The 27,724-nt window shown below is 39.4% G+C and overlaps 6 protein-coding genes across 11 annotated transcripts; 4 read left to right on the top strand and 2 right to left on the bottom strand.

Moving 5' to 3' along the window:
* Nucleotides 1-125: 125 nt before the first annotated feature.
* LOC103955967 (probable CCR4-associated factor 1 homolog 7) lies at nt 126-1,501 on the top strand. The gene is made up of 2 exons (XM_009367884.3): nt 126-422; nt 563-1,501. Exon 2 carries the CDS (start codon nt 568-570, stop codon nt 1,453-1,455), a length of 888 nt encoding a protein of 295 aa, XP_009366159.2. The 5' UTR covers nt 126-422; nt 563-567; the 3' UTR covers nt 1,456-1,501.
* Nucleotides 1,502-2,076: 575 nt separating this feature from the next.
* LOC103955966 (trafficking protein particle complex subunit 5) lies at nt 2,077-4,679 on the bottom strand. The gene is made up of 8 exons (XM_009367883.3): nt 4,519-4,679; nt 4,089-4,177; nt 3,641-3,704; nt 3,076-3,153; nt 2,879-2,955; nt 2,706-2,772; nt 2,514-2,621; nt 2,077-2,434 (listed from the first exon to the last, which is right to left on the bottom strand). The coding sequence occupies exons 1-8, from the start codon at nt 4,588-4,590 to the stop codon at nt 2,405-2,407; spliced, it is 585 nt and encodes a 194-aa protein (XP_009366158.1). The 5' UTR covers nt 4,591-4,679; the 3' UTR covers nt 2,077-2,404.
* A 2,017-nt stretch (nt 4,680-6,696) lies between these two features.
* On the top strand, nt 6,697-14,730 carry LOC103955965 (FIP1[V]-like protein). Its single transcript, XM_009367880.3, has 9 exons — nt 6,697-7,545; nt 8,891-9,147; nt 9,384-9,510; nt 9,589-9,657; nt 9,784-9,924; nt 10,149-10,250; nt 10,356-10,642; nt 11,032-12,682; nt 13,393-14,730. Exons 1-9 carry the CDS (start codon nt 6,697-6,699, stop codon nt 14,032-14,034), a joined length of 4,125 nt encoding a protein of 1,374 aa, XP_009366155.3. The 3' UTR covers nt 14,035-14,730.
* An 833-nt stretch (nt 14,731-15,563) lies between these two features.
* On the top strand, nt 15,564-18,739 carry LOC103955964. The gene is made up of 9 exons (XM_048567145.1): nt 15,564-16,015; nt 16,932-17,015; nt 17,242-17,276; nt 17,389-17,500; nt 17,620-17,705; nt 17,943-18,054; nt 18,164-18,294; nt 18,371-18,419; nt 18,507-18,739. The coding sequence occupies exons 1-9, from the start codon at nt 15,815-15,817 to the stop codon at nt 18,582-18,584; spliced, it is 888 nt and encodes a 295-aa protein (XP_048423102.1). The 5' UTR covers nt 15,564-15,814; the 3' UTR covers nt 18,585-18,739.
* An 880-nt stretch (nt 18,740-19,619) lies between these two features.
* Nucleotides 19,620-21,544, top strand: LOC103955963 (ABC transporter I family member 1). 6 transcript variants are annotated; one of them, XM_009367876.3, is made up of 2 exons: nt 19,620-19,774; nt 20,573-21,544. In XM_009367876.3, the coding sequence occupies exon 2, from the start codon at nt 20,737-20,739 to the stop codon at nt 21,421-21,423; it is 687 nt and encodes a 228-aa protein (XP_009366151.1). In that variant the 5' UTR covers nt 19,620-19,774; nt 20,573-20,736; the 3' UTR covers nt 21,424-21,544. The 6 variants fall into 6 exon arrangements, with proteins under 6 accessions (XP_009366151.1, XP_009366152.1, XP_048422973.1 ...); XM_009367877.3 differs by having other exon boundaries at nt 19,625-19,774; nt 20,590-21,544; XM_048567016.1 differs by having other exon boundaries at nt 19,647-19,796.
* Nucleotides 21,545-22,774: 1,230 nt separating this feature from the next.
* LOC103955962 (glycerophosphodiester phosphodiesterase GDPDL7-like) lies at nt 22,775-26,509 on the bottom strand. The gene is made up of 9 exons (XM_048567406.1): nt 26,376-26,509; nt 25,942-26,238; nt 25,745-25,854; nt 25,136-25,637; nt 25,007-25,048; nt 24,623-24,904; nt 24,288-24,430; nt 23,695-24,178; nt 22,775-23,474 (listed from the first exon to the last, which is right to left on the bottom strand). The coding sequence occupies exons 1-9, from the start codon at nt 26,503-26,505 to the stop codon at nt 23,131-23,133; spliced, it is 2,334 nt and encodes a 777-aa protein (XP_048423363.1). The 5' UTR covers nt 26,506-26,509; the 3' UTR covers nt 22,775-23,130.
* Between the last annotated feature and the right edge of the window lie 1,215 nt (nt 26,510-27,724).

Genomic DNA, 27,724 nt, shown 5'->3' with positions numbered 1-27,724 from the left:
TAATATTCCTAAGAAAAAAGAAAAATAAAAAAGGCTCTGAGAAATGTTGTGTATATAAGAGCCACCTCAAGAGGGATTACCAGTTCATCGTCACCAACCTCACTGGCTATTCCTTGCTGTTACAATGTAAGCAAGGAAGGCTTACAGCGCTTACTTTCACCTCACTGAAACGACGTTAAAACCAAAACCATTTTATTTTTAGCTTTCCATCCACTTTTTCTATAAAAAATAAATAAAATAACCATCTCCCTTTTCCGTCAAAACCCTCGTTTTTTCTCCCACAAAACCCCCAATTTTCCCGAGAAAATCATCGATTTCTCGGAGAAAATCCCCCCCCCCTCCATCTTGTTGCCCGCCCGTCCCGACCCGTCATTTCTCAATCCGAAAACGAGAAGAGAATTCCGGAGTCGTTGATTCTTGAGGTGAGTTATCGTACCTTTGATTTCTCGTTTGATTTATAGGTATTGGATGATTGGATACATGGGTTTTGATAAAGTATGAATTTTGAGATGTGGGTTGTTCTTGTTTCCTGATATGGGTTGTGGGTTTCTTGGTTTTGCAGATTCTATGGTTTTTGCTCTTTTGGGTCTTGTTATTTGCTTCAATTTGTGTTGTTATTGCCCGAAGAAAATGTCTAGTTTTCCGAATAGAGATTCGATTCACATTAGGGAAGTTTGGAGCGATAATCTTGAGGAGGAGTTTAAATTGATTCGCAGTGTTGTAGAGGAATACCGATATGTAGCGATGGACACAGAGTTTCCCGGTATTGTTTTGAGGCCTGTAGGGACTTTCAAGGACAGTTTTGATTATCACTATCAAACCCTTAAGGCCAATGTGGACCTCTTGAAGTTGATACAGTTGGGTCTCACATTTTCTGATGAGAAAGGGAACCTTCCGACCTGTGGAACCGACAAGCACTGTGTGTGGCAATTCAATTTCCGCGACTTCAACCCCAACGAGGATGTGTATGCTAGTGACTCGATAGAGTTACTGTCCCAGAGCGGCATGGATTTTGTGAAGAACAATGAGAAGGGTGTTGATGCTAGTAAGTTCACCGAGCTACTAATGACATCCGGAGTTGTGCTGTCTGATAATGTGGTTTGGGTGACATTCCATAGTGGGTATGATTTTGGGTACTTGCTCAAGCTGCTTACAGGCCAAAGCCTCCCGAACACACAGGCGGGGTTCTTTAAAATGATCAAGATGTATTTTCCTACAGTTTATGATATCAAGCATCTGATGAGGTTCTGCAACAGCCTTCATGGTGGGTTGAACAAACTCGCGGAGCTGTTAGATGTTGAGAGAATTGGCATCTCCCACCAAGCTGGTTCGGATAGTTTGCTAACATGCAGTACGTTCATGAAACTGAAAGAGACTTACTTTGATGGGTCTCCAGACAAATATGCTGGTGTTTTATATGGTCTTGGTGTTGAGAATGGACCTAATTCCCCTTGAAAAGAAAAAGAAATATCAATAAAAATAAAAAAGATTTGGTAGACTACATCTCGGTGCCTGTTTCTATCTCTTCGTATGCTCATCTTTTATCGTTTTACTTCTTCTTCTTCCTCTTAAAGATATTGAACTGCTGCCGTTGTGATTGAATTACGATTTATCGTTCATTGCTAGGTTTGCACATTCTGCTGGTCGGCTTCATGCTGCCTCTGTTTTCCTCAATATCTTCCCTTCAACTCTACACAATCCCTTTTTTTGTGATGAAAACGAAGACGATTGGTACTTTTAGTGCTCATGAACCTTGTTTTCGCCGACTGGTTTCCCTTTTCCTTGTAGTTTTTAAGAATCAGATGAAGCCCTGCACTATTATGTTCTGTGGTTTCTGCAACTCGCTTCATGGGTCTCTTGCAACCTCAAAACATAAGATTCTTTCAGGTCATTTAGTTTTCCTTTGTGGCACTTCGTGGGTCCTTCTCAAGATCAGTGGTACCGGTAATTGTTTCTCCTTTGCAATTAGGTAAATTTTAAGTAAGGACCCAGCCACACGACATAACCAACTGACATAACCCAAATCTACGATCGAGTATCTTATTTGACAAAAAGAACGTCTCAAAGGCTCGCAAGGGGATAAAATGAGGCTTCTTTTAAGCACAAGCCTGTCGTTCTTTCGAGTTTCTATAAACAACATAATTTGCAGTAATTAAGTGTTGTTCATTTTTTCTACTTCTCTCCTCGTCTAGATAAAACCACACTTACAAATTGTAGCTACTTTCAAATCATCATTGTGCCATAGCTTACACAGTGAATTAACCAATGTGGGACTTCGAATTCCCGCAAGTTTAGAGGTGCGAATTTCATTAGCTCGACAATCCATCTGTAAGTCCCCGCCTTCTTCATTGGATTACGGAGAAGCGCTAGGAAAACTAACAATGAGATGACCGTGCCACGAACATCAACCTAACCTTGCTTCTCTTCGTAGTACCTTGAAGAGGAAAGAAAAACGACAAGATTAGAATACCAAGACAAATGAAACATCATAGCAGAAAACTAAAGATAGTCACCTCTTCAGCAAATTTTATCAAGATGGTTGTTCGAGGTCGTTGCTGTCCCTCCACTGGTACAAAATGAGCTGTTACCACAGCTGGAAAACCAGCACCGTCCAAAACACCCTTCATTGGGAAATGAAAGGCCAATCAGACAATAGAAGCACCAGATGTTTCAATTAACAAGCAAGAAAGTGTCGTCGCACTTACCCTTACAATTCCGGCAACAAATGCTCCACAATTAAAGGTTCCCATGTCTTTTGGAATCGAAATAAATCTACAATCCAAAAATGGTGTATTAGTTGGCCATCAACCAAACCCGACGGATCCAGCTAATTGAAACAGTAGGGGAAGTAAATTATCATTAACGCAGAAACTGTTACCGGTTCACAAGGAGCTCCTTCTCACTAATCATGTACTCATCTTCATGTTCAGTGCCTTTCTCAAGGGAATCAGCTACCTAATTTTCAGGCACCAAGAAGCAGTTAACATAGTTCCTAATTTCAGTACATTGTGCTCTATTCAGCCATTAAGCCCTAAACATGCAAAACGATAAAGAAGCCAAAGCAAAAGCACTCACCTTTCCAAATAACACCTTCCAAACAGTGCTATGCACAAAAGACAGGATTCCCAACAACCGCGTTTCCCTTCTGTTTCCCTGTGGCATCAAAGAACCATTAATATAGCAGTAAGCATACATGCAGTCTCACCCACTACAGCATGAGATAGATCCAAACCCACCAGCACATATAACTTGTTAGAATTTGGACCATTAGGATAACATTTTATCAAAATTCCAATATAATGAGCACAGTGCATTGTTATGTGTAATTTCTTCTCCTGCCTAGGGATTAGTTTATAAACCACAACTGAAAACATATGTTGCATAAGTTCGGTTTGCAACTACGTAGTAACAATGTAGTTTACACTCAAAGAATCAATTGTTTACAAGGACTAAAACTACATATTCAGTAATCGTTAGCTCCTCGCACTTGCCAACTTATAGATAGAGAATATGTTATAATCCAAAGATACTGATATCTGTTTTTTACTTCTCACTTACTGCCAAATGAAGCAACAGTATCTAAATATCGTGATTACAAAAATAATAGTTAGGGATATTCCTGCTCAACAACAAGGCATACCTTTTCCCGATGGCAAAGAAGCTCCAGAACTCGAGCCCCAACAGCATATCCTGCATCCTCCAGCCTGCTCCAGTTTACATAAAATATTACTGAAACTTTGGTTTCTAACACTCACATATTAGAATTTCAATATAAGTCACATATTAGAATAATAGAATTAATTATTCTGCCACAACACCTCGAGACCCTTTTTTTGTTCAAACTCGCTTCAATTTTCCAAACCACCTCTGTGATTTTGCTAGGTTGCAGAAGAAACTTGCAATATCAAGCAAACAAACGATCCTAGGTGATTCATATTCGGACAAAAGAGTAAATTGTCCTTATAACATATCAAATAACCATTTCTATTCATATTGTACTATGATTTCACCTGTTCCTTAGGAAACAAATTTGAATGCGCATGATGAGCACGTAACAATGTAATCGAAATGGTAGTAATTTCAATCACCTTCGTTCTAGCTCAGCTATGTTGTCAACCTGCGTCTGGTTGTACTGCACAAGCTCCGAAAACAAGAACGCAAACGCACTCAAACTGACCTGAAAAAACATCAAATGCCAAAATCAGCAAAAAAAAAAACAAACCCAAGTAAGTGAATAGCCTGAATCAAATTGCCCATATCACAATTAACGTAGAATTCGACAAATGAAAACCACCCATGTGTTCAGAACTCGGATTCGAGGTCAATCGAGCATAAATTTGCAGCATAACAGTTCGAAATGAATGAAATTTAAAAACTTTATTGGAGATTGCAATTCTTCTTCCCCCAAATCACAGTACCCAACACCCAGAAATCCAATAAAATGCTGCCATTTGTTGAAGATTGAGGTAATCCGATCAAGCATATAGCATAAACTAGAGAAAGAGAGAGAGAGAGGACCTCTTGTTTGCCCTTGCTGAGGGGCTTGTCGAGGACATTGGAGTACTGCTTGATCTTCCCTGCTCCAATCATTCTTCCCCAACTCTTCTTTTTTCTTCTGGATTTGAAGAAATTCAAAGAAGCAGAGTTGGTGGTGTTGCGGATCGGATTTTCGGAAGCACAACTTCTACAGAACACTCGCTACTTCTGTGTATTCCATCGGCTCGCTCCTTTATTTGTGCCGGTCTGGACCGGCAGCGTTCAAGTATCGAATAAATGATTTTCACGTACTTTTTTATTTTATCATACGCCCTCGGTTTTTATGGTCATAAAATTGAATAAATTAAACGGAATCAATGATGTTTAAGAAGCTAACAAATGTGTGAAAATAACTTCTCCATTTTTATTTTTTTGGAAAATTATATGATAAATATTCTTTCAAAAGCTCAAAACAAGTAACACTAACTTGGATTGGTTTTACACCGTCCAGTGCCTAGGCCATTTTGGAACAGTGATAACGTGTCTACTTATAATCCTACATGAATACATTCAAAGTAAGGAATCTAGAAATTTAGGGATAAACAAAGAAAGGAAAATAAATCAATTTGACTAGTCATCTCTAATTGATTTAATTCTTAATTTTCAAGTACAAAGTTATAAATTTTAACCAAAAGTTCATATTTTGTAAGCATAAGAAACTCAAAAATAAAAACGATCTCAATTTTAATTGATAACATAAAATTCAACAAGTTATGTCGATATGTGAAGTTTTGAAAGAAAAAGCAAAAGGATTGCTTATAACCCATCACACCACCAAAAGATTTTCAAACCAACCCAAAAAAATGCCAAACAACAAAAGTACACTACGCTTCCAACCCAAAAAAATGCCAAACAACAAAAGTACACTACGTCTATTGTTTGACCTATCAACAACCGAATGACATCCCAATTGGGCCATTGGCAGTCTCCATATTACTCAGTCAGTCCCGTAACCAAAAAAAATTATGATGTTCACATTTTATTCTTTAAACACTTTTGTTAATTTTTGGATATTAATTTTTTTCAATTCATTCGGTGATCCAAAATTGAAAAGTACGTGTGAAAAGTAAAAATAAATGTATAAATAGCATTATCCAATCAAAAATTTAAAAGAGAAAAAAAAAATCTCTGAATAATTTTTTTAAGAAACTAATTTTCGCACATCTTTGTTCTGCTTATACTCTCTCGCCTTAATCATTATCATATTTTTTTTTAAAGAAAGTAAATCAAAAGAGGACCTATGAAGATGGGCACGTTATTGTGGCCAAGGTGCACAACAAGCCTGTCATCAACATCATTGATTTTTAAGAAAATTTCTAATATTTTATTTTAAATTTATTCGATATTATCTACATTAAGAATGAGCTAAACCTTATAATGAGATAGTCAGAATAATTTGATAATTTCTGCACATTCGTTATACTCCCACATTGTCCTTTTCCCGCACCTTCGTTATTCTCTGTCATCATCATTTTTCTCACATTTCGTTACAATCTTTCACATATCGATCATGTCTTTATCATCGTTGTCATTTTTTAAAAGAGGAAATAAAATCTCCAAACAATTTTCAAAATAGTAATTCTTGATATTTATATGTAAATCGAGGTGTATAAATAAACAAAGATATTCATGGTGATAACAAGAATGTACGAAAATCGTTTATCTTGTATATTGAAAATTTTAACAAAATTAAAAGATCGTGTGAAACCGTTTTTAATTATTAAGGCTCTCCAAAACAAAATAGGGAACGTTAACGAAAAGCTTACAGTACTGTTTATTTTAACGAAAAATTACATTTTTACACTAAAAAATCAATGCTAGTACTATTCACTTTACCCTTTATTTTGTCCTTATCGTTAAAATTCAAAAATTTCTAACTATTTTCATTAATTTTTCTAATAAATTAAATAATAACCTTTTGAGAATTGGAATAAAAATTTTGGAATGCAAAACAAATTGGGAAATCAGACCCAAAAAAACAAAAACAAAACAAAAAAACAAAAAAAAAAAAAAATGGAAAACACATAAAATGCAATGCTTCGAGTTTTAAACACATTGGCCATTGCTTCAGTCTTTTGGGCTCTTTGCAGACCTCAAAACCTTCTCCTCCCCCTCTCTCTCTAGAACACACTTTCTCTCTCCAAAGCTCCCTCCTTTCCGATGGAAGACGACGACGAATTCGGAGATCTCTACACCGACGTTCTTCGACCCTTTGAATCGTCCGAACCATCGTCATCATCTGCGCCGCAGCCCCACCAATCCTCCGCCGCAGCCCAATCTCTCCACCGTCCGATCGATCTCAACGTCCTCGACGAAGAGGACAAGATCCTTTTTGCAGCTCCGCACTCTAATCCTTCTGTTTCTCACCCGTCCAATTCCCAAACCCTAGCTCCCGCCGCCTCTGTTCCAACCAATTCCGCTAGAGATGCTGCTCCAGTTGGTGCGTCTAGGGTTTTGGAGGCTAAAGACGTCGAATTGCCGAAAGTCAATTCCGTGGATTTGAATATTGGTGGTAAAGATTTGGATTTGATGGACAAGGATGTGAATTTCGACATCGAGGAGGCTAACAATGGAGCTGATGCTATGGGTTTGGGTCCGGTGATTCCAGGGCTTTCGGATACCTTTCCGGTGAATGATTCCGCAGCGAATTTCGGAAACCCGGAAGTTACAAGAAGAGATGGTGAGAGAGGCGAAGATGACTGGGACAGCGACGATAGCGAGGATGATTTGCAGATAGTATTGAATGATAACAACCACGGGCCTATGGATATGGAGAGAGGTGGAATGGGCGGCGAAGATGACGATGACGATGACGGCCTCGTTATTGTGGCTGATAGTGAGCCGAACCAGCCAATGGACGACCAAGAGTGGGTGGAAGAGAGCGCACAGGCGGCGGAAGGTGAGAGGAAGGAGATGGCTGAAGCCGGGAAGACTGCTGGCGGTGTGGTTGTGCCCCCAAAAGTTGGGTATAGCAGTCATGGGTATCATCCATTTCATTCTCAGTTTAAGGTTAGTTTAGTTTTGTTAATATATTGATTAAAGTAGGGAACTTTTTGTACTGGGGTCTTTGTAAAGTCCCCTTCTTATGATGAGAGATTAGAATTGTAACTTATGCTTTGTAATGATCTGTACAATGTGAATATATAGTTGATTTATCAGTGAAGTGAAAATTTATAATTTGAATATGTTTTCAGAATTCTGGTATTTACCCCGGTAGACGATGCTTGAAAATTTGAGGAAGTCCTGCAGTTGAGAGTAACTACTCAAAACAGAACCAAATCTGTTCGATTTTCTCGGATTGTCTTTATCGAAAGATTGAGTTTTAATTAGCTGGGTATTACCTTCTAGATGAATTAGCTGGGTATTATTTTCTACATAGGCTTAGCTGTGGGGGACAACTGCAGTGATACCCTCCTTTATAAATTAATTTTTCTTAGAAAAGTTGTTAAACATGTTGTTTACATATATTCTTTTCGAGAAATATTGCTCCAATAGGCAATTCATTGATGAACTCTTTTTGTCTAACAAACCTTTGGAACTCCAGTCCTCAGATTTCTTCACCATTATCAATCTTTAACTGTCACGTGCGGCCACTTTAATGCTGATATGAAGAATTTAGGTTCCACGTGGTGGATTCAGTAGCGTTGTCTCGCTGAGGCATGTTAACTACAGAGTGGACTGTGGCTCATTTATTACTGAGCTTAACGATTGAGGCGTTACTTTGATAGTTAACTAGGGAGACATCATTAACGGGTTTCTGAATTTTCGTAAGAAAATTTACTCACTGTGAAATTCTTGCAATTTATGAGGTTTGTTTTATACCCCAAGAAAGCTAGACGTATTATGCCTTATTGCTCTCAAATGTCTGGCCTTTGCAATCTTGCTTCAGTAAACGGTGCAGTTATTGAGCTATTTTGCACGTTATATATATTCTACGAACAAGTAGATGGTGAAACCTTCCCATAGACAAAAGCACCTATTGCTTGAAAATCTGGACGATGCTAGCAGCCTTGTACACTGCATATTGTTCAGACCACGTGTAGTGAATAATATTTGTTTCTAGAGTTGTTCTTTGAATGCATTCTTAGTGAAGAAGAATATTCGTACTTCTTTTATTCTATATGCCTTAAGAGTCAATTGTAGCAATCTGGAAACTGCTGGCTTTACTGCTTTAATTTGTAGAACCCCAGCATGATTGCTCCCCGTTCCTACTACTCTTTTCTTATAGACTAGCATATGCCATTTTGTGATTTTCTGTCTCATCTGCAACATAAGGAATAGTTTGCATGTTAGTAGTTTGTGAACGGTTTTAATGCTCTATTTCTATACCTAAAAATGGTTTCTTCTTATGCAGTATGTAAGACCTGGTGCTGTGCCAATGCCTGGACCAACTACATCTGGCCCTGGAGGAGTCCCAGGTCAAGTTCGTCCACTTGTAAACATGGGTCCTGGAGCTGGTCGAGGTAGAGGTGACTGGAGACCAACAGGAATGAAAAATGGCACTCCACTGCAGAAGAACTCTCATCCAGGCTTTGGCACGCCTGGCTGGAGCAACAATATGGGTGGTCGTGGTTTCGGTGGTGGACTGGAGTTCACACTTCCTTCACACAAGTAATCTTTTTCCTTTTTAAGTTATCAATATACATGGTGAACTGGCGTTCTTTTTTTACTTCTACGATAGTGCCATACTGTTGTGTTTCTTCATTATTTATGAGTTGCTAGGCAATGCAGTTTGCGTATGCTCTATAGCACTGACGTCAGGGTTCTATTAATTTAAGTGTAATCATTTGGTAACAGCCAAGTTGGTTTGTTCTCTATTGTTTTCTGAATCTGCTTATGTATTCCAGGACCATATTTGATATTGACATTGATGGTTTTGAGGAAAAACCTTGGAAGTATCCTGGTGTTGATACGTCGGACTTTTTCAATTTTGGCTTAAATGAAGATAGCTGGAGAGATTATTGTAAACAGCTGGTAAGAATAAACCTTAAAGCTTTTTGTCTATTGTATGTTTGGTAAGGCTATAAGTGTACCTATGTTTTAAATTCGCAGGAACAGCTTCGTTTGGAGTCCACCATGCAAAGTAAGATTCGTGTTTATGAAAGTGGACGAGCAGAACAGGTAATGAAGTGATTCTGTACCTTTAGAAAGTTTATTGGCTTTTTCAGTTTTTAATATTTATTCTTGTCAACCATATATTGGTAAAAAGTGAAAGTTTATGTTTGCCTTTTACTTTCTTCATCACAGGAGTATGATCCAGATCTGCCCCCAGAGCTTGCAGCAGCAACTGGTATTCATGATTTGCCTGCTGAAAATGCAAATCCTGGGAAGTCGGATGTTGTCCAAAGTGATTTAGCAAAAGGATCTGCTCGTCTGCGTCCTCCTATAGTACGTAATAACTGTTTTTTTTATTATACCTATAAATGATGTCTTGCCTTTTATTTCTTGTTTTACATCCTCTTGATCTGTGCCTCTTTTACAATTTCCATATAATGCTAGCTCTTGTTGACCTGACAAAAGGATATGTTAGTTTCCAAACTCATTGGCTAAATAAATTGCAATAAAAGAAAAGTTGGTTTCCCAGTTCAGTGATTAATTTAATTTCTTGCCAGCCAACTGGAAGAGCAATTCAGGTGGAAGGTGGTTTTGGTGAGCGTCTCCCCTCAATTGATACCCGACCACCTCGAGTTCGTGATTCAGATGCAATCATTGAGGTACTAATCAAAGCCATCCTTTGCCGTGCTGATCCTATTGTTGGGTGTTCTTATCTTGTTTTTGGATATGCAATATAAGTTAACTTCTTGCTATTCTGTAAACAGATTGTCTTGCAGGACTCTTTAGATGATGATTCCTCTGCAGGAAATGGTATCCCAGACGGAGCTGAAAATGATCGCCCAAGAGAGGGTTTTGGTAGAGGTGAAGGAGACCTCGCACAGGTTGAGAGCGAGTATTTTGATGGTTTTCCCCAGGCTAATAACGATCAAAAGGTTGGAAGAAAAATGCCTTTCCATGATAACATACCAGAAGAAGGAAACTTACCCTCCCCTCCTGAAGTGGCAGTCCCATATACTGGTTCTGGGGGTGAGACTCCTAGTTATCAGGAAAGGTAATAAGATATTTTTTTGGTTTGTCATGTTGAACATTAGCACCCGTATAGAATTCTGCGATAGGATTATTTTTGAGAATAAGATGACCTTGCAACATACTGAATTACTGAGTATTCTGGACCAGAGAATACCAATTCTGCCACCAACTATAAGAGCACCTATCACCTTTTATTATGGTCACAAAATTAAAGTATTTATAATCAATAGGACGTTCTCTCCATTTGTAGTCAAATCTGGGACCCAAATAACAATATATTCTTGGAAATACATGGATGCACTACTTCATATTATAAGATTTTATGGGCTTGAGAGCCATACAAAATTGATTTTTAACAGCTTTCGAGTCCAACTCCATGAATGGCTTTTAACTCTGTCCTTATGGATATAGGAAAACACAACGAAGAGCACGTGACAGATCTCCTCATGTGACTCCTAGTCGAAATACAAGGGATAAGAAATTCCTTGAAAATCAGAAGGAAGAATCGATTGAAAGCATGGATGGTAAACGTAGTCTAGGGATATCATCACCCGTCACAAATAGGGCTGCACAGGAGTCAAGTGCTGAGTATAGAGATAGTGACCAAGATGAGCCTGTTCTGGCTGATGGAAGCTCTGAAATGGGAAAGAGGGAAACGTCTATGGTTGATGAAAATGATGCCCTGCAAGATGGGGCTCCAAAGCATAAACAATTAGTTTCAAGAGTTGAACAGTCTGCTGACGAAGAACTTGATGATGGTGAGGACTCGAAAGCTGCAAGAAGTAGTGACAACAGCAAAGCAAGATCAGGAAGCAGCAGGGATTATCCGAAGTGGAGGGATGGGGTTGAAGAGGAAGTCATTCAAGGACGTTCAACACATATGGGGGGCATCAAGAGGCACCTTAATGAAAATGAAAAGGGGTTCCAGAGGAAAAACCATGATGCTAGACAGGAACCAGATAGAAGTCACATGGTGGTTAAAGGGAGGGAGGGCTCTTATCCTTATAGGGACTGGGATCCTAGCTCTGCACATCAGTTGCAATTGAAAAATGATGGCCTTCATAGGCGAAAGGAGAGGGACAATCTTGATGGACCATGGCAACGGAGAGAAAATGATCCTTATAGCAAAAGGATCAGGCCTGAAGAAACAAGGAAGAGAGAACGTAGTGATGAAATGGGATCTAGGCACAGGAGTAAGGTTCGAGAAAGTGACAGGAACGAAAAAGACGAACATCTGCAGTCAAGAAAACAGGTGGACAATGGTAGCTATAGGGTTTATCATGATAAGGATGTCGGTTCACGACCCAGGGAAAGGGAAGGTAGTTTGAAGGCGAGGTATGAACATGTGGAAGATTACCATGGCAAGAGAAGGAAAGATGAGGAATATATGAAGAGAGACCATATAGATAAAGAAGATTTTTTGCATGGCCACAGAGATAATAGCAGTCGCCGAAAGCGTGAAAGGGATGAAATTCTGGATCAGCAGCGTAAGAGAGATGAGCAACAAAGAGTTAGAGAAAATCTTGATGATCTGCACCCTGTTAGGCACAAAGATGATGGCTGGTCGCAGAGGGAGAGAGGTGACAGGCAAAGAGAGAAGGAGGACTGGCATAGGGTCAAACAATCCCATGAGGAAAATATACCCAAGCGTGAACGAGATGAAGGACGAGTTGCTATAAGGGGTGGGCGTGGTGCAGAAGACAAAGCATGGGTAGGCCATACTAGGGCAAAGGATGAGAACAAGGGCTCTGATAAGGAGCACCAATATAAAGAGACTGCACGGCATAGCGAACCATCTAAAAGGAGAGATAGGGTTGAGGAAGAAAGCTCGCATCGTAGGGGACGTGAAGATGTTCATGGACGTGGAAATCAAATAAATAATGATGAGAAAAGATCTGGAAAGGAGAGATCAAGTACTCATAATGAGCGTGCTGACAACCAAAAGGTCCATGACAGAAAACATAAAGAAAATTCAAGGAAGACTAAAGAATCTGAGATTGCTAATAACAGCACCACTTCCAAGAGACGTCAAGAAGATCAAAGTGGTTATAATAAGGAGATGGTATGTTCTTGACATCAGTTCTCTTGGTCTTGTTTTTCCCTTTTAATTCTTGTATTGTTTATCTTCCCTTGAAAAATAATGTATATAGGGTGCAATGCAAGCTTGATTTTGGAGTTTTTGTCAAATTCCATTTCTTTTTCTTTGTTATACCAATAAAATTAAATAGATTTTTGATTATGAGCATCTGTAAACTTGACTTTCACTGGTTTGGTTCTGTTCTCTTTCATGTTTCTGGATTGTGGATTCATCTTTCCATTTCCTCTTTTCCTTGCAAGAGCTAAAATCAGAAGATTGTGTTCATATCTTCTCCTATTAGTGGCAGCCTCTGTGGGCTGTATTTTCACACGAATAATGGGTATTGGCACGGTCAGGAATGATCGCATATTCAATGATTTGGTACACTTTGCTGAGACCAGTAGTAATGTTTTATCTGTATTTGGATTAGCCCCATGCTTTGAAGTTTGTGCTTCAATCAGTGTAGGGTCGCAGTCATATGGAGGAATATGGCTTACACGTATCATGCGGCATTCTGCAGTTAGATTAAAGCACTAACAAATAGAACGACATTTATAGTTATTAGCTGACAATGTATCCCTTAATCCTGGAATTTTGATGCAGAATTGTTCTTGTTATTCGTCATCACTATTTTGTCCTTTGTACTTGACCCTAGCTGATTAATGTAGAATGTTTCCTCTCTTTTGCCCCTCTAGGGCTTGAAAGGCACCCGTGTGCAAGGAACTGGTGAGGAAATCCCACCACAGCGTCACTCTTCCAAAAGGCATAAGGAAGATGTTTCCTCTGATGATGAACAAGAGGATTTGAAAAGGGGGCGCTCCAAATTGGAGCGCTGGACAAGCCATAAGGAGAGGGATTTCAGTATCAACAGTAAATCATCTTTGAAGCTCAAAGAGCTTGATAGGATCAACAACCGAGGATCCTCAGATGCCAAGAAAGTTCCAGAGGAACTCAAAGAGCTTGATAGGATCAACAACAGAGGATCCGCGGATGCCAATAAAGTTCCAGAGGAATCTTCCAAGCCAGTTGAGGCTGTTGATAATCAACATTCAATGGCTGAGGAGAAAGATGCCGGTGATCAGGATATCAAGGATGCCGACACAAAACCATTGGAGGAGCGACACCTGGACACAGTCGAGAAGTTAAAGAAAAGAAGTGAGCGTTTCAAGCGTCCGATGCCAAGTGAAAAAGAGCCAGTGGCAATCAAAAAGGTGGAGAGTGATGTGCCGCCTTCCACCAGTAGCGAAACTCAGACTCAGACTCAGACTCAGACTCCTGTGGAGTCGGAGATCAAACCAGAACGGCCAGCTAGGAAAAGAAGGTGGATCAGCAACTGAATCTGAAAATACGGAACTTAAGGTTAGCTGGCTGTATCTCTTTGGGAGAGTTATGCTCGGCCTAATTATTAAATTGAAACTTCAGGGCGGTGCAATCATTCAACTTGTTTTTGCAATCGTAGAATCCCATATACCTCTGCTCTGCAGTAGTTATATAATTTTGTAACCATGCTGCCCCAGCTTACTTATAATGTTTTCGTTTGTATATACTGGCGATTGTAACATTGAACTGGCCATTGATGGTGGCGCAGGATTGCTTTTAGCAACTATTTGTAATTTTGTTGCTCAGGTTTGATGTGGCATGCTTTGAGGGTCGTCTACCGGACCTGAAAATGCTGTTTATGGGATCTGTGAAGAAGCCGGGTGCCACTGGAAGCAATGCAAGAGTACTGGTGGAGCTTCACGGATGAAGACAAACAAGATCGAAGAACTGATGAGCGAAAAGAGAAGGATTTCCACCATCGTTGGAGATGTTAGAACTTATATCTATATATACTGTAACTTGATTAGCGTATCTTGAGTTCTTGATCGAGTTCTTATTTTTACCCTTTTTTACCTTTCTTTTTGGTTTAAAGATAAGAAAACTGGGGGTAATTTTGGAACGAGAGTTAGAAACATCGGATTACTAGAAAGTTGAATGTAACAACACAAAGATGGAATAGTACTGTTTTATTAGTTGTTCCATAAATCTCTTCATCCATTCCAACTAACATATATATTGAAGATAACGGTAAGTGGGTTGTAGCTCAAGTGAATAAAATCATTTGTCTGCACTGAGATCTTGTGAATTTAGCTACCCTCGAAACTTTATTGTGATGGCATTTCAATCAACAATGGAGTGGAGGGTGGACTTTCATGTATTGCCTTTCAAATTATAGTGGCCCATTTGGCCTTGACAAATTGCTCTCAAACACTTTAACAGAGTAAAGCTACAAAATTCACCAAAGTATATTGACCCAACTTGACAACAACAAAAATGTAAATTCCTTTGTGCTATCCTAAATTTCTAATCTAATAAGTTACGAGAGTGAAATTCAAAGTTAAGTACAAATAAAAAACGTGTTACTTTAAAAATATGTTATTCTCACAAACGTAACTAAATCCGGATCTTAAAAATAAAATAATTTGGTCAAAAAACAACATGAAGGCATATGTTATACATGGTGGCGTTGTACGAGAGAGAATCCTTGCCAGATTCTTTTTGTAAAGATCCCGTAGATCTTTCCTTTACATTCATTCATCATATATCGTGCGGTCAGTTTTTGTCAAGAGCTGTTTATATTCAATTTTAAACAAAAAAATTTACAATAATTTATGACCGCACGATGTACAATGAACAGATGTGATTGGAGGAGGATCGGACGAGTATTCTCCTGGGTGTTGTACGATTTGATGGCGGGGTCCACCAAAGCCTGATCCCACGTTCAGATTCAAAATTGGAAAGCTTGAGGACGATGAATGATAATGATTAATACCAGACGTGCTCAACATGGACTAGCAATCGACAAACTCAAACAGTAGCATCTGCACGGCGGTCAGCACCCTCATCAGACAATATTTTACTCCGCGTAACACAGAGTAAAAATATCTGACACACCAAAACACCGTAGAATTTTTTATGCTGCAATTTATATAGCATGCGCTTATTTTTATTTTTTACGTGCATTTTTTTTTTTTTTTTTGTATGGTAAAAATGGGTGGGTGGAGTCACTCAGATATCCAAGCTGAGAGATATCACTGATAGGCGCATTGAGATTCTGTACCACTCTCTCTGTAAACAATGGAGAAAAAACCCACTTGTGTTCTTACACTGTTGACGCAGGTGAGTCTATGCTTTTGTCTCTACCTTGCTTTTCAGCTGGGTCAGCCTCGGAGCTCTGTCCGCCATGGCAGAAGTGAGAGGAGGCCGCTGGATCTTTACTTCATCAGCGTCGGAGGAGGATTCCGGCCTCCCACCCGACAGACCCATCTTCTCAAACAGGTGACTTTCTTACTTTGCCTATTGGAATTTCAACGCTCGTTGTTGGGAGATACGCATAAATCGAACTTTTTACGAGTCGCAAATAAAAATCAAAACTTTTTCGATAAAGGAGCACTAAAACGTGTTTTATTGATGTCCTTTTAGTGGAAAAATTGTCATTTTTTATTGAAGACTTGTAAAAAGTTCTATCTGCGTATATTATAATTCGATTTCATTGGTCACTACTTTTGGACTATATTTTTATGAAGCAAGAATCTTTTTCTAATTGTTAGAAAATATGAGGATATTTGGAAGGAAATCAAACTTCCTAGCTCAATAACTTGGTGCAAAACTGAACTTAGTGATGTTCTATGATTCATACAGCTAACCTCACATAGTGGGATAATGCTTTATTGTTGTTGTTGAATAGTTTGGCTAAGTATTGATGTATGTGATTCAAAACTGTGTTTGTTCAGCAACCAAAAGTAGAAGAATGTTTAATCTGTTTCTGTGGGAGTAGATACTATGTTGTTTTTTGTTTTACAGTAAATACTATGTTATTGTTTGCTGAGGAATCTTGTTTACACCTTTCTCTTTGGTCTAATGCCACTATCCATCTGTCAAATGCTAGAAGCACATCTACTTGTCATAAAGCACATCTACTTGTTCATGTACAGGCAGTGGCTTACCGGTTCTAATTTTTCGTTTGCTATGTGCCGATGGGGTCCAAGATTTAAGGCTTTCGGTAGAAATAAGTTGTCGGGTTTGGTTCTTAGTATTAACCTTTGGTTTTGTGTTTCTTTAAGCGAAAAGAATAGGGGAACGATGATGAAAAGAATTTAAGGCTTTCTTTAGAAATGAGTTGTCGGGTTTGATTCTTAGTATTAACCCTTGGTTTTGGTTTTGTGTTTAATTGTGGTTCTTCCTGTTGGTGAAGATGGAGAAGGTGGCAAACAAGTACAAGGCAGAGTTTGTGGTGGACGTTAGCGATCTTGGGGAAGATGATCCGCTCATGCAAAATGTAAGGTTGTTTTTCTCTTCACATGATTTCTGTTCTGCAAAGCCTTTTTCGGAATTATAGAAGTTTGAAACTGTTAACGTGAATGAAAGATCTCGTAGGAAACTGTTACACGAATGGATAAAGTTGATAGATTGACATTGTGTAGCGATTGATAAAATGGGTAAGAATTTGTTCCTCTCTTCGGCTTTAACTGTTGGTAACAATGCTGGATATATTCGCTTTACAGGGCACCCTCCATTTCTCGACACTGAAAGTTCCCTGGTATGCTGTCCTCTAGGCAATAATTTACGTAATTTTGCTATTACTACATCTCAGATTCAGCTGTTCTGCTGGCACCATTGTTTTCAGTTTTCTGGTTAAATTGCACTTGCAGGTACACAACCAGAGTTTCGGAAGGAAAAGGAGGAGGTTACTTCCAAAAGAAGATTAAGTTACCTTACGAGAAAACCTTGGATGTCATTGTGGTGGATACTGGATTATTTCAGGTATGTTCTAATTTGTTTTTCGATTTGATCTATGCGATCATGTTTCACGTTTAGCTTTCAATGTTGTTTGCCTGCCTAATAACTCACTGTTCTTTGATTTTGAATTTTTTAACGCGAAGAATTTGACCACGGGATCATTAAGCGAAGTTGGAAACGATCAGTTACGTTGGCTGAGAAGGACACTAGAGTCAACCAGTAGTAACTGGTAAACTTAATTAGTTGTATGGCCCTGCTATTTGTGATTAACTTCTTCTGTTCTTAGTTTCTGTTTCTTACGTGCTAGCGATATTTTAGAAACAGAACGAAGCTTGAAGAAATTGTGAATGTTCATGAGTTGTATCGTTTATGTTTAGAAGTTACTGCTACACTGGCATTGTAGCTCTAAAATTTTAATTTTCCATAACTAATCTTCCAATTGCTAACTCAGTGTATTTCCATATAGGCGCGTAGTTGTTGGATTCCATTCACTGGCTATTTGTGAAGATGGTGAGGAGGGAATGGAAGCAACGCAAGTTTTCGAGTCTCTACAAAGTACTTTCACGAAATTTGAAGTGGTAGGAACTAAGAGTTCTATGTATTCACTGATACCTTGTTTCCGCACCAGTTCCAAGTAAGTGCAAAATCCGTCTAAGTCCTCACCCGTTCATGTCTTGTATTCTCCAGAACGCATACTTAAGCGGGCAGGGTTGCGCTAGCAGCCCCCGATTAAGTAGTCTGAGCTACATCAGGAACCCGGGCAAAATGGCAGCAGGTGCTTATCTTGCTTCCGTAAATGAAACATCAGCATCTAGAAGGTGAGTCTCTTGGCTGATGCACAATGTGCCCCCATACTCGCAACCCTTTATTGACTCCTTTTGCCCGGTTGCGCAGAAAATTGGAAGACGGGTTTTTTCTTCATAGAGTCGGCTCATTAGAGATTGTGAGCATTCATCTCTTCTGCTGTTAATCCTTGGCAATTTGTCCATCGAGTTTGACATATTCATTCTTCCGTTGTTTCGGGTTGCAGGAAACCTGCTTTGTTACATCAGCTGGAGAAGTTGTGCATAGATCTGTACTCCATCAGAGAGGAAAGGAGATCATGTAAATTGTAACATTCTTTTGTCAAATACTTCATATTTTTTTTTTTTTTTTGACAATTGGATTGCATCACTCAGTGTTGCTTCACTTCTTTCAATGCTTCATGTAAAACCAAAAGGCAAAATATTGAGTTCCACCCAGGAGAAAGGCAAGTTTTGGCAATGTGCTTTGAATCACTGTTCTAAAAATTCCCGTCTAGCGTCGCCTAGGCGTTGGATGGCTGGTCATCGTCCCGATTAATGCCTAGGTATTTGAAAATTAAGAAATGACGCCTAGACCTGTTGAGATGCCTGCCTAGACCGCCTAGGCACCCACCTAGATTGCGACTCACTTAGATAAAAAATAGATAACTTTCATTTTGCATTTTATTTTTTTCAATAAACTATAAGGGACTTGTTGAATATTTAAATGAACACAGATTATATGTTTGTTCCTCATATTTTCATTATGTTCCAATACTTCATAATATATGTGTCATTCTTCTCTTGTAGTTTATGATGAAATATACATATTTTAAGTATAAACAAACGTTTATGTACATGAAATATAATAGATTTACTTAAATCCGCCTAGACGTTATGTTCCAACCCGTCGCCCGACTAGTGCCTCACATTTTTCAGAACTTGCTTTAAACTTAGTATCTTATTTCGATTCGCCTCTCGTCTTTTAATTTGGTTATGAGCCCAAATCTTCTAATTTTGCATTCACCATCAGATTTGTCAATTTTCATCTATTCAAGTGTGGCCAAAGGCTCAAAAGAAAAGATTATTGTAGGGAGCAAATTGATACCTTACAAGCACCAGAAAAGATTATCAAATTGACGGTAAGGAGTAAAAATTTTTCAGATTGAAACTTGAGTGATACGTCGAATGTTATTATATAATTAAAAAGAAGAATTTTTTTTAACGTCTCTCCAATGTATAGTAACACGTGACCTACAGTCTCGTGTATCTGTCACATCGAAAATTTTTTCCTAAAGGAGGGGACCCAAAAAGAAATTTAGAGAGGAAAAAAATTGCCAATTTTAAAAGGGCATAAAAGACTTTTCAACAAATCTAACCAAAGGAAAACACAGGCGCCGAGAACAGACCTCTCTTTGCTTCATGAGCAACTCACGGTATGCGACCTTCGAACCACGAGCAACAACCACGTCCGCGAACTCCGCCAGCAACGCCGGCACCGACTCAGCTACCGCCGGTAAGACATCCGTTCTTTTCTGGTGCTAGTAAATCTGCTGCCTCTTTATTTCTCCAATTTTTCATGGTCTTTCTTTTATTTGCTTTTCTGCTTATTCCCCTTGATCTTTGAACCCATTTCTATCTGTTTAAATGCAGAAAATTTGTGAATTTATGAAATTTATTTGTTCAATTAACTATTTATTGATTTGAATTTATGAAATTCTGTGACTTCTATGTAATTTTGCTTTGAATTGCGTATGATTCAGTGAGAACTTTTGATGTGTTTGTGATAAACAATAACCAGGTCTTATCTCACTAATTGGGGTCGGCTGTATAAATACTAGAACGCCACTGCGCTTGATTTTGGGTCAAGTCTTCCGTTAGCTCCAAGTACTCCATAACTTTTGATATGTTTGTGATAATGCATAATATTCTGAATAATGCTTGTGTTTTTTCATGCTAGAGTTGCTAATCGTATGCGAAATGCACTTTGTTCTTGATGGTTCCGCGTATTATTCAGATGCTATCGAAACTATGGGGATGAATACTAATTTGTTATGAATAAATGGTTATTTTCTTATCATTTGATATGAATAAGAAGAAAAATAAGCTTACTTCTTGTCAATTTTCGCTCTGTGACAGACAAAATCAAATCATCCATGAAACTTATGCTATAGGTTACTTGATCCTTTTCTTTTTTTCGTTAACATCCAATGCAAAAGAATTCACCTTGATCTCAGAAAGTAATCATGTTTGCTTTTGTTTTATGAGCTGATTGGAGTCTCATTTTTTTTTTTTTTCAAACTTTTTGTAACAGGAATTTTTGTATGACAGTTACCTGTTACGTCCTGCATCGTCTACTTGTTGGGACTTGGTTTGGATGACGGGGTTTTGAACATCGACTAAAGATAATACACACTTCAGAAGGCCTCTTCGTAGTTCCAAATTAATTGTAGTTTTCCTGTTTGATAGACCCCATTGATGTCTCTCAGAAAGCCTCCGCTTCCCCGTCTCCTTCTCAACAATGTCTCTTGCATGAGGAATGCACAACAAATCTTGAGACACGTGAATGCCTCAGTTCACGATGGTGGAGCACTTGTGCTGATGGGCACTAATGGCTCGGGCAAGTCTACTTTCCTACGCATGTTAGCAGGATTTTCTCGTCCTTCTGCTGGTCAGGTCCTGTGGAATGGACATGACATCACAGATTCGGGAGTTTTCCACCAGTACAAGCTTCAACTTAACTGGCTCTCCCTTAAAGATGCGGTGAAAGAGAAGTTCACAGTTCTCGACAATGTTCAGTGGTTTGAAGTTCTCGAAGGCAAGGAAGGGAATTCACTGCCGGCTTTGGAGCTGATGGGGCTCGGGAGACTGGCAAAGGACAAAGCGAGAATGCTGTCAATGGGGCAGCGGAAAAGGCTGCAGCTCGCAAGGCTTCTGGCAATCGATAGGCCAATTTGGTTGCTTGATGAGCCTTCGGTTGCGTTGGACACTGAAGGGACAAAGCTGCTCGAGTATATCATCGCAGAGCATAGGAAGAAAGGTGGCATTGTGATTGTGGCAACACATCTGCCTATTGACATTGAAGATGCAACGTATTTGAGGCTGCCTCCGAGGTTCCCGAGGAGGATGACTCTCGTAGATATGCTTGATCGTTCGGATTTTTGAATTTATACCTATTTCTTTGTCATTGAAAAATGCAAGTATGCAACTATTTTACATGTTTGTTATTCATGCTGTGAACGTTTGATTTGCTTATCAATTTTTTGATGGCTGCTATTGTCTTCAATCTAGCCAAATTGCATAAGCATACGAAATTAACGGAAAATTGCGACAAAAATTGGAGAGATTTTTCTAGTGCTGGGTATTTAAGCGGTACTTTATATCATTATACAAGTGAAGGAAATTATATATTTTTTTATGTCTATTCACTTATATTATGACAATTGGAGTGTCCCTAAGTTGAATATCGGGCATCTAAAAAATTTCTCTAGAAATTTAGGATATTTACTATGAATTAAAGTTTAGGGAGATTCAATGCAAATTGATAAGTCCAAAGACAAAGGAAACTGAAAAAGATTATCTCTGAATCCCTGTGTTAGGAGCTTGAAAAATCTCGAAATTATGACCGTTTAAAAGAAAGAAAGAATCTAAGCCGTTCAAAATTTTCGACTTTTGTGAGGTGGACTGGTCTGCTGGGCCAAAATTCAGAAATGCAATGTCCAAGGAGTGTGGTCATTCACATTCCCATAATGCCCCCATCTTTTCAAGATATAACCATCGGGTCCTATACTGCCCCACGATACGAGATTGACCAAAATACCCTCACTCGGTTCGGAGCAAGTATAAAAGAGGGGCTTAGGCCGCAGCGTCTAGGGTTTAAAGGCTCATTAGTTTAAGAATGAGGCTCTGCTCTCAGAGAGGCCGTTCCGGGTGTTCCTGAGGGTGGTTGCCGCCCTCTCTGAATGACGGTGGAGCCGATGATTTCACCACACCCGACCTTTTGTTACTCGCACCCAAACAACCCTCTCTCCTCCTCCTTCCTCTTCTTCTTCGTATTCATTATCAACATCATCATCATCAAATTTTCTGCTTCTGTTTCTGTCTCTCTGTATCTCTCTCTCTCTCTCTCTCGGAACGAGGCGGTGATGATACTTTTAGCGACTGTAAAACCAGGCGGCGGGAATGCGGAACCGATTTCCTTGGCGGGGCGACCCGGTTGCTTTGTTTGGCGGTGGAAATGACTATACTTGTCCTTCCATCCGCCGGCAGGTGCCGTATTCGCAGCCATGGAACGCTGCGTTTCATTCCCTCCTTTGTCTGAACAAAGGCGAATCTGAGCCTCGTACTCTCCCTTTCTTAAATTTCTTTTTTTCTTTTTCTTTTTTTTTTTTTTTTTGGGCTGAATTTCCATATTTTCTTTGAATAATTATAAAAATATTTCTTCCCGTGTTTTTAAAAAATTAAAAACATTACAAATTTTGATTGAATCTCGTAGAAAGTAGTGTTAATCTCTTACTCGGTATGAACTTGTGAAGGTTATGAACGTACCTTCCAGTAAAATAAGTTGATCTTAGTAAGTGATAAAACTCTGATTAGTACTAATTATGGGACATGATTGATCAAACAAATCGATCGAACCGGTTCAATAGGTTCGAATTTTAGAGATTTTTCAATCGAAATCGGTTCGAGTTGATTGATGATTAGTGGGAAAAAAATTGAATGAAAATGTAGGATGAACAAAACATAATGAAGAACTAAAACAATTAACCAGTCATAAATAAATCTGTCTAAATTTCCAATGTTTACTATACTGTATGAGATGATGTTGTGTGTATAACACTCACGTAATATTAGATTAATTCTCAGAAGCACTTAATTCGCCAGCAAAAGCACCATTACAGCAACTAGAGAAGCACACCAACTGGCCCCATTTGCAAAAGCACTTGACTTTTCATCAGAAGGTGCAGGGGCAGGTGGAGATTTGGAGCCTGAATCAGATGAACCCGAGTTGGAGCCGGAGCCGGAGCTGGAATCGTTCTTCTTCGCCACTCCGGGGAGCGGTGGGTCAACCACATTCGAGACCTGAAGAGCCGGGCTTGGGGCTTCTGCCGGAGACAATGCCTCGGGGCCGATCAGACCCGACAGTGCACCTGGTTCAACTGGCAAGATTGCATACGGGACGCTAGCCTTGGGGTCCGTATCACTGCATGGGGATCCTGCAAATTCATGTCGAAAATTGTCGTGAGTGGTTTTTGTAACTCGGTTTTTCTAGGTTACGTTAACGCATACTGAGTACGAACACCTACAAACGACTCATTAGATAGAGTATTTAGACCGTTCATATGGCGCGACACCGGTCAATAGGCCTCGATGTTATTTTCAGGTGTTCGTATTCAGTAGGTTAAAATTCCGCTGCGGAAGTAGTAGTCTACTTACTCATATATTTGCTGGCAGTTCCGGGGAAATCGGTGACAATGCCATCAACTTCGAACCCTTGTACGTATGAAGCAATCTCAGTGATGGGGTCTGAGAAATAATCGAACATGAGACTGACAAACTCGTTCCTCAGCCAGTGGGCGTACACAGTGATGTTTGCGGCCTTCATTTCCTTGACAACGTTGGTCGTGCCAGAAATGAAGTAATCGGTGATCTTGACGATTGAATCCTTGGTGATGGTTACTGCATCTGCGTACTTCTTGATCTCCGCCACAGATTCCTTGGTTGCATCGCTTATCTTCTCCTTGATGTTGAGCACTCGCTTGTAGTTTTTCATGTCTTTAAACTTGGCCAGCACGGAAGTGTCATCTGACTCGATCAACACTTGCTGAGTGGATTGCTTGTCGAATGTGGCATTGCTCAAGGCAGAGGATACAGTTCCCACAACGTCTAGTCCTGCCTTTGATGCTAGGTATGCAGCATACTGAGAATATGTTCGTGTGTCATCAGTTCTCGCACACGAACGATAAATGTAGGAAGAGTTTGGGCATCGAAAGTAGAAAACAAATGAAATTTCTGGAAATAAATGTTACCTCAATGTTGATCAGAATTCCAGTAACTGCATTTTTCTTTGCAAACTCCAGGAATTCATTGAGGGTCACCAGTTTGCCCGCGTGCTTGTTAGCCGGGTTTCTGACTATTTTTTCCTTGGTTCCGTAGGGGCTCTGCATTTGTGCTGAAATAAATAGCCAAGTTGAAAAGCCATTAGTACACTTAAGCGGCCTGTCGCTAAATTCGTTTGGATTCTTTAGCGTATTTCTAACCATTAAATTTAGTAATGTAGGACGTACTCTTAAGTTTCGTAATTTCAGAAGCTTCCTATTTACTAGCAAGTAGCAATAACAAATTTTGAATTATAGAGGCTTACGTTTCAAGCTCTTAATATCGCTCCATGAGAGTTGGAAGGAGAAGACTCCGGCTTCTGCTTGAAGTTCTGGGATAGTCTCACTCTTGGTCATGAATTGGCTCAATGCGTTAGTGCCCGAGTTGAGGTCTGGAGTGTCTAAGCAGAAGGCAACACCATCGCTTGACATTTGAACCGAGCAATCGATTATGTCAGCCCCATCCTCTACTGCCTGCTTGTAAGCAAGGTCTGTGCTGCCGGGATAGATTCCACTAGCTCCATTTCTAGTTATGATCAAGGAAATCCTGCAAGTTCAAAAATTTTCTCAGGAACTTCTTAACAACCACATCACGCGATTCACAATGCAGCCTGTCATTTATATTAAGCTAGTAGAATCTAATTAATTACCTGTCTTTGGCTTGGTTCCGTTCTTGTTCTGCACAAAGCATGCTGCAGCATGAAGGCATTGGCAGGTTAACTAGGTTATAAATCAAACATTTGCTTGTAAAATTACGAATGTCTGATATGATATCTCACCGATTGCTTCTGATGCTGTAGGAGGGAAATCGGTCAGCAAACCATCAACCGAAAACTGAGAGTTATCGACAAACTGCAGGTACTCAGCTGTGGGATCAAAACTGTAGTTATAAGGGAGAATAACGTCATTGGCAAAACCAGAAGCATGCACTTCTAGCCCTTCTTTGTGAGCATCATTCACGAGTGTCGTGGCTTTCTCCACGTAATTGTTTTTGTTTACAGGCCATATGTATTCTTTCGGGACAAGGATTCCAGCTGCGACTGACTTGATCATTCCGAGCTGCTTCACCAGTGCACTGTACTTTTGCTTGGTTGTCAGTTCTGTTTCTTCGGGGTCAAGGAACTGGAAGATGAGCTTTGTCCTCATTTTGTTCACTTTTCCACCGATGGCTTTCAAGAATCTGATCTCAGGAGATGAGATGTAAGGTATGGGTGCGAATTTGGCTGCCTTTTCGACAAATGACGCCATGCTGATCTTGTGCTCGTTGTAAAATGCATCATACTGCACGCGACACAGAGCATACAGAACACCGAAAATAATGATTCGTAACTAGTGGAGAACATAGCTCTACAAATTAACCAAATGACAGTATAGATCGAGAGAGATACTTGCACATTCAACCAAAATTTATCTGGTTTAGCTCCCAAAGCATCTTCGACAGTAGCGATTGGCAAAATACCATCGAACTGACTTGGTCGCGAATAAATGTTTTGAGTCACTGCAAAAGGAATTGAAGAACATAAAATTAAAAACAACAAAGCATGATTAGTCCTTAAACCACAAAATCTTCGTTTCAAGGACTTACGTGACACATTGTTTAACACCTGATCAGCTGTGAAATCCAACGCAAACCAGCCGCGAATATCCTTCCCGTTCACTTTGTAAGTTTTTTGGCCCTTAGGGTAGAACATAGATATAGTTGTTGTATTATCAAGCAGAATGTTCGACAGGCATATTCCGACGCTATCTTTCGTTAACTGCAGATTGCAGAAGAAGGCAGAGCCCTGCAAACTCAGAGACTTTGCCATATTATTCGCGTAGGTGCTGGCTTCCGGGAAAAGCCCTGAAAACCCGCCACGCGCTATAACAAGAGGCTGTTGACCTGCAAATGTTGAACAAAAAATAGCTTTTGTTGTTCATATCTGTTACAATCTTGTTCTGTTAACATGAATTTTGAACTTGGTTTCTTGAGATGTTGAATTCCTAAGGTCCAAATTGTAACCGAAAAATTGTTATTACCGGTTAAAGTCTGCCATTTTTTCGAGGGAGGCCCCTGAGCTTGAGGTGCTGCTTTCTGTCCTTCATTTGGTGGTTTCGCTGCTAAAGACGAGTAGATCAACAAGGAAACGAAAAGCAAACACCTGATCATGTCTTGCGACCTGTCGCCGATTTAAAAAAAAAATGTATCGATAACATGACAGTACTTTTTCACATCCGAACTATTACGCTACAATGTTCTCATTTTTCATATAATTATCATTAATCGGACAAAAACACTATATGATTCAGATTTATTGCCAAAATCATCGATTTACATTCCAAAATGTGATCCTCCATATGGGGATCGATCGAATCATCAAACAAATGATCCATTCTAAACATAAAAAGCATCGAATGAAAAAACGAATAGAACTTACTCGTAGAGGAATCAAACACTCCCCGTCAAGCTTGTGCAAAACTATCGAGGGAATGCGGTGGAAGAGATAAAAGAAGGGGGTAGAAAAGTGAGAGGTTATGAATTAAATTTTCACCCAATTTTACCTACAAAAAATTTACGTCCAAATAGGTTTTTTGGTTTCATTTTTTACCATTTACTTTGCACACATTTCTCGCATTAATACCAGCCCAGGAATCACTATTAAAGGAGAAGCCAGTTTTTTTAACTGTATTTACTATTTTTGGGGAGTGGCTGAGTTGGATCGCTGTCATTTTTGTTTCGTGGGAAGCAAGGCATATGTATTCTTTCACTTTGAAGTTTCAACGGTTTTTTGAAACCTCTACGTTTTTAAATTTAGACGGTTCTGGAATCCATATGGTATTAGACGCGTGAACTGAAGATGTATAGATCTTCGATTAGAAAGTGTGAGCATGAGACAGAGGCTCAGGGTAAAAGGGGTAGAGAAAGACCAAGGAAGATTTGGAAATATATTTTAAGAAAAGATATGGAGTACTTGGAGCTTCGCACTGGCGTATTAGGATTCATACAACCGACCCGACCTCAGTTAGATAAAACTTTGTTGTTGTAGACGTTTCTCGAATCATTCATTTCGATATTTTTATTAATTGAATGCTAATGACATAATAATGCTCTAAGGCTTAAGGGGTTTAAGTTTAACACAGGTAATCTTCATATAACGCTTTACTTTCGTAACTATCTCATCACGTGAACCACACGTAATTAACCGGCTAATATGAAAGATAAGGTGTATTATATTATATGGCCGAACAGTAATTTTGCTACTCATAACACCAAATATAACCATTAGTCAAAATCAAGTGCTTAATGGAGCGGGCTTCAAATTTTTGTGTTCTTTATAACATGTCACCATGGTAGCTTGGTCAAATTTATAACTTATGCTAAATACAAC

The sequence above is a fragment of a genome, unplaced genomic scaffold (genome assembly GCF_019419815.1).
Source record: "Pyrus x bretschneideri cultivar Hongxiangsu unplaced genomic scaffold, Pyrus_bretschneideri_v1 Contig44, whole genome shotgun sequence".
NCBI classification, from domain to species: Eukaryota; Viridiplantae; Streptophyta; class Magnoliopsida; order Rosales; family Rosaceae; genus Pyrus; species Pyrus x bretschneideri.
Note: the sequence above shows the minus strand (reverse complement) of the source record. Positions and strands in the feature narration are given on the sequence as shown.

What these genes read in the sequence shown, in the direction of transcription:
- LOC103955965 (XM_009367880.3), top strand. Translation starts at nt 6,697, where the DNA reads ATGGAAGACGACGACGAATTCGGAGATCTCTACACCGACGTTCTTCGA. An exon ending in TTCACACTTCCTTCACACAA is followed by an intron (nt 9,148 to 9,383) that starts GTAATCTTTTTC and finishes TATGTATTCCAG; the next exon opens with GACCATATTTGATATTGACA. An exon ending in AAAGTGGACGAGCAGAACAG is followed by an intron (nt 9,658 to 9,783) that starts GTAATGAAGTGA and finishes TCTTCATCACAG; the next exon opens with GAGTATGATCCAGATCTGCC.
- LOC103955966 (XM_009367883.3), bottom strand. Translation starts at nt 4,590, where the DNA reads ATGATTGGAGCAGGGAAGATCAAGCAGTACTCCAATGTCCTCGACAAG. An exon ending in ATAGCTGAGCTAGAACGAAG is followed by an intron (nt 3,705 to 4,088) that starts GTGATTGAAATT and finishes AAACTGGAGCAG; the next exon opens with GCTGGAGGATGCAGGATATG. An exon ending in TTGTTGCCGGAATTGTAAGG is followed by an intron (nt 2,622 to 2,705) that starts GTAAGTGCGACG and finishes TTCCCAATGAAG; the next exon opens with GGTGTTTTGGACGGTGCTGG.
- LOC103955967 (XM_009367884.3), top strand. Translation starts at nt 568, where the DNA reads ATGGTTTTTGCTCTTTTGGGTCTTGTTATTTGCTTCAATTTGTGTTGT.
- LOC103955964 (XM_048567145.1), top strand. Translation starts at nt 15,815, where the DNA reads ATGGAGAAAAAACCCACTTGTGTTCTTACACTGTTGACGCAGGTGAGT. An exon ending in ATGATCCGCTCATGCAAAAT is followed by an intron (nt 17,016 to 17,241) that starts GTAAGGTTGTTT and finishes TTCGCTTTACAG; the next exon opens with GGCACCCTCCATTTCTCGAC. An exon ending in GAGTCGGCTCATTAGAGATT is followed by an intron (nt 18,420 to 18,506) that starts GTGAGCATTCAT and finishes TTCGGGTTGCAG; the next exon opens with GAAACCTGCTTTGTTACATC.
- LOC103955963 (XM_009367876.3), top strand. Translation starts at nt 20,737, where the DNA reads ATGTCTCTCAGAAAGCCTCCGCTTCCCCGTCTCCTTCTCAACAATGTC.
- LOC103955962 (XM_048567406.1), bottom strand. Translation starts at nt 26,505, where the DNA reads ATGATCAGGTGTTTGCTTTTCGTTTCCTTGTTGATCTACTCGTCTTTA. An exon ending in TACAGCATCAGAAGCAATCG is followed by an intron (nt 25,049 to 25,135) that starts GTGAGATATCAT and finishes TTCATGCTGCAG; the next exon opens with CATGCTTTGTGCAGAACAAG. An exon ending in CGATATTAAGAGCTTGAAAC is followed by an intron (nt 24,431 to 24,622) that starts GTAAGCCTCTAT and finishes TATTTATTTCAG; the next exon opens with CACAAATGCAGAGCCCCTAC.